This window comes from Solanum pennellii, chromosome 5, assembly GCF_001406875.1.
Source record: "Solanum pennellii chromosome 5, SPENNV200".
NCBI classification, from domain to species: Eukaryota; Viridiplantae; Streptophyta; class Magnoliopsida; order Solanales; family Solanaceae; genus Solanum; species Solanum pennellii.
The window spans coordinates 39,785,452-39,797,031 of NC_028641.1; the positions used below are offsets into that span (position 1 = coordinate 39,785,452).

General features: G+C 32.7%; 1 protein-coding gene and 1 long non-coding RNA gene across 3 annotated transcripts in view; one reads left to right on the plus strand and one right to left on the minus strand.

Moving 5' to 3' along the window:
- Nucleotides 1-688: 688 nt before the first annotated feature.
- Nucleotides 689-6,699, minus strand: LOC114077356. The gene is made up of 3 exons (XR_003578661.1): nucleotides 6,640-6,699; nucleotides 1,755-1,932; nucleotides 689-1,045 (listed from the first exon to the last, which is right to left on the minus strand). It is a non-coding gene; the product is annotated as an uncharacterized LOC114077356 (long non-coding RNA).
- Nucleotides 6,700-7,898: 1,199 nt separating this feature from the next.
- LOC107020723 (delta(3,5)-Delta(2,4)-dienoyl-CoA isomerase, peroxisomal) overlaps nucleotides 7,899-11,580 on the plus strand; it is a 19,379-nt gene continuing 15,697 nt past the window's right edge. Inside the window, exons 1-2 of one of the 2 annotated variants that reach the window (XR_003578528.1) lie at nucleotides 7,899-8,601; nucleotides 9,959-10,188. Coding sequence is in view for 1 of the 2 variants with exons in the window: in XM_015221189.2 (XP_015076675.1) it covers nucleotides 7,965-8,601 (637 nt within the window). In the remaining variant the exon portion in view is untranslated. The remainder of the gene's footprint in view (nucleotides 8,602-9,958; nucleotides 10,189-11,580) is intronic. The other variant, XM_015221189.2, reaches the window with a different exon arrangement.

Here is an 11,580-nt window from a genome sequence, read left to right on the forward strand (position 1 = left end):
TATACATATACATATATATTAGATCTTGTTTGGTTATAATTTATTTCCAGAATTAATTTTTTTGAGATTGATTATCCCATTCTGTTTGAGATTATAATAAACTATAATTTTGAAATAAATTATTCTATAATATTATTAAAATCAAACATGAGTTAAATTTATCATAATATTAATTTAAAATTAATTATTTTTTATCTTTATTACCAAAGGAACTTTTAGAATTTAGCTCGTTGTCTAATTTGTTGAATTAAAACTCATTTCAAAGGCTATGGATAATTAGTTTAACTCATATGGGTAGTTTGAGAACTTCTCCTAAAGTGACTCTTACAAAAATGCTCCTGCGGTGCAAATTATTTACCTATTGCTTTCTCATATTTTACAATTTTTTGAACTCAATCATGTGCTAATGTAGTCAGTCTAACATATTCTCATTGTTATTGTTATTATATCACCAGACTTTGGTGAACGCTTTAAAGAATATAAATAATTTATTCTAAACTGAATTTCTCTCTGTTTATTTTTTTAATTTTTTCGCTTCCTATTAAAATTAGGTAGGAATTGTCGTGCAAGCACGAGGCCAATATTTGTATATTATTTTATATTATATTTATTTTTTCAGAAATGTCAAATAAAAAGGTCTAGATGTTATTGAATTTCATAAAAATTGATCAAATATGTTAATAAGATATAATCATTAATAATTGTGTTGTATCTTATATTTATGATTATTCCACATACAAGTAGAGATGCGATACAATTTAGTATAAGCTTTTTAAATTTCCTCTCAACTCGATCAATTGAATTCTGGCTTTGTAAAATGCATTCTATAACAATATTTCCATCTGCTACAGGAAAGCATTTGTGTCTCTTCTACTTTTGGAGTAGTTGCACATTTTCTGGCCGATCTCTCTTCTTTATGTGATCTCTCCGCATCCCCTAGGTAATTGGTCAAGCCTTCTCTATGTTTCACCTTGATTTGTAACTTTGAGGAATCATTTTTCCACTCGATTGGAAGGATTCAACGCATGTTTTTCCTTACTATATTCTAGTATAATAAAGTAATAGAGTTTAGCATACTAAACATTAGGAATATCAAATACAACACCAGTTAAGGAATTGTAATAGTACAAAATATGGGCAAGATATAAGTACATTAAAAAAAATATAAGCAAGGTGAAACAAAATCTTTTTTTTCTCTATGCAACCTATAAAGGAGAGATATTGTTAATTTAATGAAAGAAATAGCGATGGAAAGAATAAAGTGCGGGTTGGAGACTAACTTTTTTCTACAAATTATATGTAAGCTAAAAGAATTCACATTGTTGATCTCAGTTATCAATAACCAAGTTGCAGGTAGCATTTTTAATCAGCCCCCTCTTTGTATATCTATTTCATTTGGTTTTTCCAATGGTAGATACTTGCTAAGATTCCAAGACATTCCAAAATGGCGTGGTCGATAATGAAGAACCTAATTGTTACAATTTTACTCTTGCTAAGAAGTCCATACAGGTATAAACCAATGTAATAAAATAGAAACTTTTTTTCTATAGAAGAGGATATCTAAGAGGAAGGTGTCAAACACATTTACATGATTAATATGGATGCATAGGCTTATATTTTACAAAACATAGAGAAAATGAACCATCTTTTTTCTCGATGGAAGCATATCTTGTGGTGTACAAATCAAATACTTAGTAAGTAGTATAGTGAAAAGTTGCTCATAAACGTAGAGATTATAGGGGTATAATTTTAACCTTTTCTGGAAATAAAGCAAGAGCCGCCAACAACAACATTCTCCTGAATTCTAGATGTTGGCTGAACCGGATCCATAGAACTTGTGCTCAACGAAGGTGGTTACTTGTTATTTCTTGCATTTTGAGGTGCTTTCAGTCATGTCGCTTTTTATATTTAGCAACTCTTATGCCCAACATTCTACATAGATATTTCACACAATAAGATTCAGAGGACATGTTGGTATATTATACACATCTTTAGTTTATGATCACATGATTTAAAAATTCGTGTCAAGTCAAAACTAAGACGAGCAAATTATAATGGAGACACCATATTTAAGAAATTTAAAAAGAGATAAAAACACTACAAGACTCAGCTACAAGAGTAGAAGGTTGAACTCGTGTATCTGCAGAATCATAACAGTCCACTGCAATCCAAGGCAAAACAATAGCCGTTAAGACTATTGTTTCTAATATTGACATCTTTATCTATAAGATTAGAATTACTTTCACATTTTTATCAAAATGATTAGGATTAGGTAAAATGTGTCGCTTTAGAGAATTATCTAACAATAAAACACAAATAGAAATGACATTTTATACTCGTTTTTATTAAATTGTCGAAGAACTCCCTGTTAGTTAGTAGTTGATAAAATTCAGACTATTACAATATATCTTGGCCTGGTAAATTTCTTGCGTACCTGATTGTTTTTAGTACAGTTTCCTAATGAGATTTCTTTGGCATCTGCATGAACTGACTTAAGGTTTGGACTGTAAAAGTCACGTAAAGTAACTTTCCAATCAATTTTTGATAAGCATTAACATCATATAATAACTCATCTCCTATAATATTAGGTGCCTCATCATACTCCCTAGTAGCGAATGTTGGTTTTAGCAAAACGTGAATGACAAAAAGAGAAGAGAAAAATGGAAAAGTGAGGGAACAATATGGAGGGAAAATGAAAAGTCATTTGCAAAGTGCAAATGAAAAGTCAGTTTTTCCATATCGGTAAAAGAAAGAAAATTGTTGTCTTTATATTTGGAAACACTTCATATACTTCTTAAAGGTTAAGAAGAAGGTGCCCCCTCACGTCGTCGTCGCTGGGCTTCGGATGTGATTGATTGATAAATTTTTTGGACAAAATTTATTTAATCAATTCTGTTATTCAAATTTTTCTCTTATAAATTAATTCAGAATGTTAGTTATAACATAATTAATTTTGGCGCAACGGAATTTATTTAAAATTCACGTGCAGCGTAATAACGATCTAATTTCTAAAAAGTCATTAATTTTCCCAAAAGACACACCTTTTCGAAAAGTTATTATTTTTCTCAAAGACACAACCTTCTGGAAAAAAGGGGTTTGAACAGACAGTGGCGGAGCCACGAATTTCGCCAAGGGTGTTCAAACTATAAAAGAATTGATAAATATTTTTTAGCAGAGTGGGTGCACAAAATATATGTTTTTACAGATGAGTAGGTGCACCCAAAATTTTAAAATTATAATATATATCATAATTAGTAAATTATACGGAAATTTTTTTATACGAAAATTTAAAATTATAAAACTATCAATTGTATAAATCAATACTAATTGAGAAAGGTCCAAAAAAACAATTTTAGCTATTAGTTGAATATACCACCTCTAGTTCATATTAAGTGAATTGTTGAGACTTTTTTCATGATTCAAAATAAGTACATGTTTCAAAGATCAAGAGAAATGTTGAAACTTTTTCCCCATAATTACATTCTTAACTATTTTACATTTTGTAAAACAATAGTTTATAAATAATTCACTTAATATAGATAGAAAGTACAAAGAAAACAATAAAATCTTAATTATTAGGTCAATCAAAATTTAAGGTTGATAATTAGGTGTTATTTCTTAAGAAGGATCCAATCACCACGTCAAAGACCTAAATTACCCAGAAAAATATTGTGTTAAAACATAGCATCCTGTGGGATCAAACCAGGGACCTCAAAGCCCTACACATGCGTGCTTACCGCCAGATCACAGACCTATGTTATGCATAAGAGTGTTCAATTTATTAAATATACATATATTAGACAGTATTTTACTTCCGTACAACGTATAGTTTTCCGATGAAGGGTGTTCACCTGACCAACCTTACAACACTGTAGCTCCGCCCCTGTGAACAGATGAGTTTGAACAGACACGTTTTTTGCTGAAAATGGCTATAAAAAGGAAGTCATTTTTCGTTTTCAAACATTGAAAATTTTTTCCTTCTCTCTGCATACATTTTCTCTCATAAACAAACTTGTCGATCGACTGAGTCAGTGTGTGACTAGTTGTTGTTCATACGTTCGTTGAAGTTATTGAAGTTTGAGGTACCGCTACTTCTTTAACAGGTTAATCCATTTTATCTTGGAAGAAATTAATTCATAACCTCGGGTACCATAAGGGGATTAAATTTCTTAAGGAGAAACAATAATTTTTGTGGACTCGGATTTTTTTTCTGTCTATTTCATCTTCTTTTTGTTTCTATTTTAACTAACCTTAGTACAGTTAGTAACAACGAAAAGTTAAAGAGTATGAATATACTCCTCCGTCATGATTCCACTCAAACACTTTTCCCCACTTATAGTAAATTTACTTGCATTCAAGTACTTTAGCTTACATAGAAAAATATAAAATAAAATCAAAACTTGTGCGTTTGAAAGTGTGAGTTACATATATTTCAAATGATATTAAAAAAAAACAATACTTGTCACCAATTCTAGAGTAGGGGGCATGTACTACAACTCTTGCTCCTAAGAATAAAATTAATGATGGATTTATATGTGTATATTCATGGAAATCAAAATTTGTGAAAGTTTTCTATACTATCAAAGTTATGTAATCGCGTTTCACAGCAGGGCTGGTTCATATAAGTAAATTTGAAGCCTCATCATAAGATTAGAGAAATATATAGTTAAAAACTAAGAGAGATCCTTTCAGTCGAGAAAAGAATCATTTTTATTTAGTTGTTCATCGGGAAAACTCGAGAGTATGAATATGTCCCTGCTTTATGATTCCACTTAAATACTTTCACCGTTTTTTGGGTCAATGACAGTTCAAACTCCCTGTTATGATCCTACTTAACCCACTTAAATACTTTTCTCGACTTTCAATCTGCCATATTTTATATTATACTAATTCACTCTTCATTCATTCCATAGTTTTGCTGAATATATTGTAATAGCCATTCTCCAAGTGTTCATGTTGAATTCTACAAACGACATAACAATCATTTGTGCACATAAAGTGATTAGTATGTACTTACTGCACATCACATAATAGCTCAACTCTTGTAGTATTAGTTGCCTCATCATACTCCCTAGTGCTAAAACTTGAGAGTATGAATACTCCATTATGATTCAACTCAAATACTTAATTCCCCGACTTATGGTTAAGAGCCCGTTTGGATGGGCTTAATAAAAGCAACTTTAAAAAAGTACTTTTGAAAGTGCTGAAACTTATTTTTAAAATAAGCAGTTATGCGTTTGGATAAAAGTGCTGAAGTTGCTATGCCAAACGTGAAAAGAGAAAAATGGAAGAAAGAGATGTTAGGTGATGTGGGTAATTTGGAGATTGTATAAAAATATTAAGGGCAAAAAGATAAAAATGTGGTCAACTTAAAACAACTTATAAGCTAAAAAAAAAAAAAGCACCTCTACCCCAGCTTTTAACTTTTGGCTTAAAATAAGTTTTTTTTTAACTTAAAATAAGTTATTTTGAATATTGCCAAACAGATAAATAAGTCAAAAACCAGCTTTTAAGTCAGTTTGACCAGCTTTTAAACTGAGCCAAACAGGCTCTAAATTTAATTGCATTCAAGCACTTCAACTTAAATACAATAATATTTTTTTCAAACAATTTTAAAACTTGCGTGTTTGAAAGTGTGAGCTGTTGATGTTTCAAATGGTATTCCAATAAGACAATAATTTGTCACCTATTCTGGAATAGAGGTCATGTACTACAACTCTTACACCTAAGATCAAAGTCAATGATGGAGTTTATATCTGTATATTCATTGGAATCAAAATTTGAGAAAGCTTTCTATAATATCGAGTTCTGAAATCGCATTTTACAGCAGGGCTGGTCCATATACTTCAATCTTGAAGCGTGAGAGTTTTTTAAGAAGTAAACTTGAAGTCTCATCATAAGATCAAGAACTATATGACTAAAAACTAAGAGAAATCCTTTTAGCCGAGAAGTGACTCATTTTTATTCGGTTGTTCATCTGGAAAAGTCAAGAGTACGAATATGCCCCTTAGTTATGATTCCACTTAAATACTTTCCCGATGTTAGGTCAAGGACAATGTTCAAACTCCCCGTATGATCCTACTAATCCCACTTAAATACTTTCCTCGACTTTGGATCAATGATAAATTCAAACTCGTGATGTGCACAGTTTTTAGTGTAATTTTTCTATTGATTCTCCAACCAGTAAAATGAATTTTACTCAAACATTAGTGATAATTTAAATTCTAAAGGTTAGTATACTTACTCTAGATCTACTGACAGATTAATAGGTCAATTTCTCTTATTGCAGATGCTTAACTTCACACAACAAGTGAAAATAATTTCAAAATATCAATGCAATAAGGTGAAGAAACTCCAAGCTAAATCTACAACAGCCCAAAAAATTGATTTCGATGGAAAATCCATGTATGAAATTAAAACAGTGAAAGCATAATTACCTAATTAAAATTAAAAGCACAAGGATTAAAATTATTTGAACTTCCAAAGCACAAGAAAAATCAAACATCAATAACAAATCCAAATGAAAAAGGAGGCAAATATTGACACACCCAGATCAAATTTTGTGAAAGAGAGATAAATTAAAGAGATTTATGAACTTTAGTTTTAGAAAAACCGAATGAAAACACAAAAGAGACTTACCTGGATAGAATGTTGAAGAAAGGAGAAAGAACTGATGTGCAAAGAACGGTGGGGTATAAATTGATGAACATAAGTGAGGTGTAAATTGAAAACATGGGAGAAAGACATGTAGTAATAATAGGGAATTGAAGAGATGAAAATACCCTTTAGAGCAGTAAAGTAGGCATGTTGAAACAAACTTTTTCTCATATAAGAGAAATAAACATGAAGATTAAAATTAAAATATTACTCTATTTGTATATTTTTTTATCACACTTTGACTTGACACACATTAAAAAAAATAGTCATTGATATATATATTTCACCAAATTATTCCCTACTAAATGATAACTTGAAAAAATTATTGAAAAATAAGCATATCATGAGGGTAAAACATGAGGAAATATTATTATATTTTTTTGATATGTCAAAAATATGACAAATAAAAATAAAGTTTTATTTTATAAATAAATAATAATTAAAAGTAAATACAAAAAATATATAGTTCGAGAACTTTTCGTGAAAGTGACTTTTACAAAAGTGCTCATGCGGTGCAAATTATTTACATACTGCTATCTCATGTTTTACCATTTATAATAGTAATGTAATAAAGGAGATATAAATATATATTGAAGTCAATCATGTTCTAATCCGTCTGACATATTATTATTATTATCACCAGATGTTGGTAATAGGTTAAAGTATATAAATAATTTATTCTAAATTGAATTTCTCTCATTTGTTTCTTTAATTCTTTCACTTCTTATTAAACTATGCACATTAAAGTTAAAATATTACTTAATTTAAATATTTTTATTTGTCACAATTTAATTTGACTGGCATATTAAAAAAATAATTATTGATATAATTATACTGAAGTATAATATGGAAAAATATTATTATATTTTCTTGATATGTCAAAATAACAAATAAAAATAAAGATCTATTTTACAAATAAATGACAATTAAAAATGAATAAAGGGAATATATAATTTCAAGTACATTTATTAATTAAAAGGCTAACTATTAATGTTAGGTTGTTTAATTTACAAAATTTTAATGCAACCACTAGTTGCAACTTGCATATCTTTTTTTACCTATGCCATTGTTAGTTCTTGTATTTCTTTCTTGAAATTTTTAGCTCTGTCATATTTAATTGACATGTTTCAAATTATAAAATTAAAAATATATTTTATATAACTTTAATTTAAATTATAAAATTAAATTAAATTGAGTACGAAATCGACAAAATGTTTATATTGACTCAGTCAACACCAACCATCCTACACTAGGCGTAGCTCGTAGCTTATCATTTCAATTGCATCTTCCCTGTACGCTAACAAATAATGGAGGAATACAAATCACTGAAAATCATTCAAAAATCTCCAAATTCTCTTGTTTATTACCTGTATCTCAACCGACCCACACACCTCAACGCTCTCTCACGAGATTTCTTCACTGAATTCCCCAAAGCCATCTCCTCACTCGATCAAAACCCCGATGTCGCCGTTATCATCCTCGCTGGCTCCGGCAAGCACTTCTGTTCCGGCATCGACCTCCATACCCTAGGTGATGTCTTCAAAGAAACCGACGCCGTTGATTGTGGCCGTAAAGTTGAGAGACTCCGGCGACATATCAAGTTTCTTCAGGAGGCTATTACTGCCTTAGAGTGTTGCCGTAAACCGGTGATTGCAGCTGTCCATGGCGCATGTATCGGTGGTGCGATTGATATCATTACTGCCTGTGATATTAGGTATTGTTCTACTGATGCTTTTTTCTCAGTGAAAGAGGTGGATTTAGCTATTACGGCTGATCTCGGGACACTTCAGAGGCTTCCCAGTATTGTTGGGTTTGGAAATGCTATGGAGTTGGCTTTAACTGGTCGAAGATTTACAGGTTCTGAAGCTAAAGATTTGGGCTTGGTGTCTAAGCTTTTTACTTCTAAAGAAGCTTTGGAGGAAGGTGTCAAAGTTGTTGCTAAGGGTAAGTGTCTCATCTGCATTAAAGTTTCATTCTTTTTGTTTACCTCTTCACTTCTATGTTACTCGGTTGAAGACAAATAATGTTCTTGTTCTACATTGATGGTTAAATAAGTTACTCCCTCTGTTTTAATTTGTTTTGAAGAAGTTAATTTTTTTAAAATCTTATGGTTTTAAACTAAAAATGGGTTGAAAAGCTAAGTTTTGAAAGGATATTTAGATATCTATATAGTGAAATTCACAGAAAACATTTCTTTGGGAAAGGTAACATATAGTATATATATAATAAGAGCACTAAGTGAGGTAGTACAGCCATATTTACAGAGAAGCCAAGAACCCTTGCAAAATAAGATTTACAGAGAACGTATCAGATCTATGAGGGAATTTTGTCTCCTCTATTCTTCAAAAGTAAAGCATCAAAATACAGTTCATCTTAATTTCTGTGTTGAGGTCTGGTTGCCTTAAATTTTTGCCGTCCTCTCTTTCCATACTGACCACTATATATGGCGTGCTGACTCCACCACCCCTTCAGCTTCACTATTGCCCCATTGTAGTTCCATGAATGTAACAACTCAGCAGTAGTCGCTGGCATCACCCAACTAAAGCCCACCATGCTTATGCGCAGCTGCCACAGTTGAGCAGTAATTGGACAGCGAAGGAATTACTGGATTTTTGATTCCACAGTTGGACCACACAAAGAGCGTAGTTGAAACTGTCTTTTTAAAAGATATTCTCGAGTTAGGTGTTCTTGTCTTGCCAATAACCAAGTGCAACAGACCAATCTGAAAGGAGCCTTGGATTTCCTAATTGACCATCATTGTAAGTTACTAATCTCCTAGCCAGTATTAGAGAGGGAGAAGTAAGCTGATTTGTAGTTTGCCAAATATTGTGACAAGTTCATTCATAGGGATAGAGTGATAGCCTCATCGTTTTAATTTCATCTTCCCTGTACTACACAAATGATGGAGGAGTACAAATCACTGAAAAATCATTTGAAAATCCCCAAATTCTCTGGTTTATTACTTGTACCTGAACCGACAAAGATGCTTCCACGCTCTCTCACATGACTTTTTCACCCCAAAGTCATCTCCTCACTCAATTAAAACCCCAATGTCGCCGACATCATCCTTGCTGGTTCCGGCAAGCACTTCTGTTCCGGCGTCGACCTCCAAACCCTAGCCGGTGTCTTCAAACAAACCCACACCGCCGTTTGCACCCGCAACGTCGAGAGGCTCGCGACATATTAAGTTCATGCAGGAGGCTATTACTGCCCTAGAGTTTCGCCGTAAATCCATGATTGCTACTCTCCATGGCGCATGTATTGGTGGGGAGATTGATCTAACTACTGCCTGTGATATTAGGTATTGTTCTTCTGATGCTTTTTTCTCCATCAAAGAGGTGGATTTAGCTATGACGGCTGATCTCGGGATACTTCAGAGGCTACCCAGTAAAGTTGGTTCTGGAAATGCCATGGAGTTGGCTTTAACTGGTCAGAGGTTTACAGGTTCTGAAGCTAAAGATTTGGGATTGGTGTCTAAGGTTTTTACTTCTAAAGAAGCTTTGGAGGAAGATGTCAAAGTTCTTGCTGATGGTACGTGTGTCGTCTGCATACCTTTTTTCTCTAGTAATGTTTCATTCTTTTTATTTACCTCTTCACTTCACTTCTAATTCATTTAAAGGAATCCTTTCCTGGCCTATTCACTATATGCAACAATCCAAGGCTACTGTCAATGAATCTTGAACTAGACAGGGTTGGAATCCATCCTTTAGGAGATTATTGAATGGCTAGGAGGTGGATAGAAGGGCCAACTGTAAACAGAATTGGGGAAGTTCACAGGCACGACCTCTGATCCCGACTGTCTGAGGTGGAAACACGTCAAGGATGGGATTTTCTCTGTGAATAGGGCATATTATATAATGAAAAATACAATAGAAACCAACAATGCTTTTAAGAAGTAGATGAAAAACCTTAGTACCAACTAATGTAAAATGTTTTACACGGTCTGTTGNAAAACAACAAGGATTGATGTTAGACACGTTCATAACACCAAGAATTCAAACATTAGGAAAAGCACGATAAGATCAGAAGAAGGGAAATTTTTCCTACGCATCATGCAGTCTCTAATCCAGGATAGTGGTGCACTTCACTACCATGACTTAGAAACTACTCAATGTGGTTGATGTGAACTCATTATTCTAGGAATTTAACCTAGCGCTCTGATACCAACTTTGTCACGACTGGAATCTAGACCCCAGACGAGACCGGCGTCGTTAACCTCTCAGAGGTCGCAAACAAGCCTACTTACGTCATTCTTACTTTACATAGGTTAATTTTAGCGGAAAATTTGAAATTTTTTATTTCCTTAATCATACTTGTTAAACATTCTTTATATTTCGTAATCATTCATCATCAACCATCTAACATTTAAGAGATAAGCAACTGAAAGAAATAATTCATTAAGTATTAAGTGTATATCGGCCAAAATAGCACCAATACGAAGTCTGAACCAAAACAGGAAAGAAACGCTAGGGGAACATGCTCCACTAGCTCAACTCTAAAACTACGCTAGAATGTAAAATAGTAGCATCCTCGAAAGCATGAGGACCTACCAAACTCCGGATGAATGCTGACGTCCGAATAGCTGCAACAACGAACCTGTAGCTCTACCGCCCACCTGTGCCTGCACCTAAAAATAGATGTTTGTATGGAATTAGTACACACTTGTAATAAGTATGGGTATATGCAAGCACACACCAGGGACATGCATGAGGAAGAAGAGCTCTTTCCTAACAACATGATGTTTGGAAGTCAAGTCAGTGGACTTGCTAAATTGAGATTGGGAAAGTTATGCCATGAGAGTGACATGCATCATTATAATTATCGTATGGCACACAACACATAACATCTTCATATAGCGCATAACATATAACACATACTTTCTTTCATATTATTCATTCATATACCATGAGACCTTATTATCAT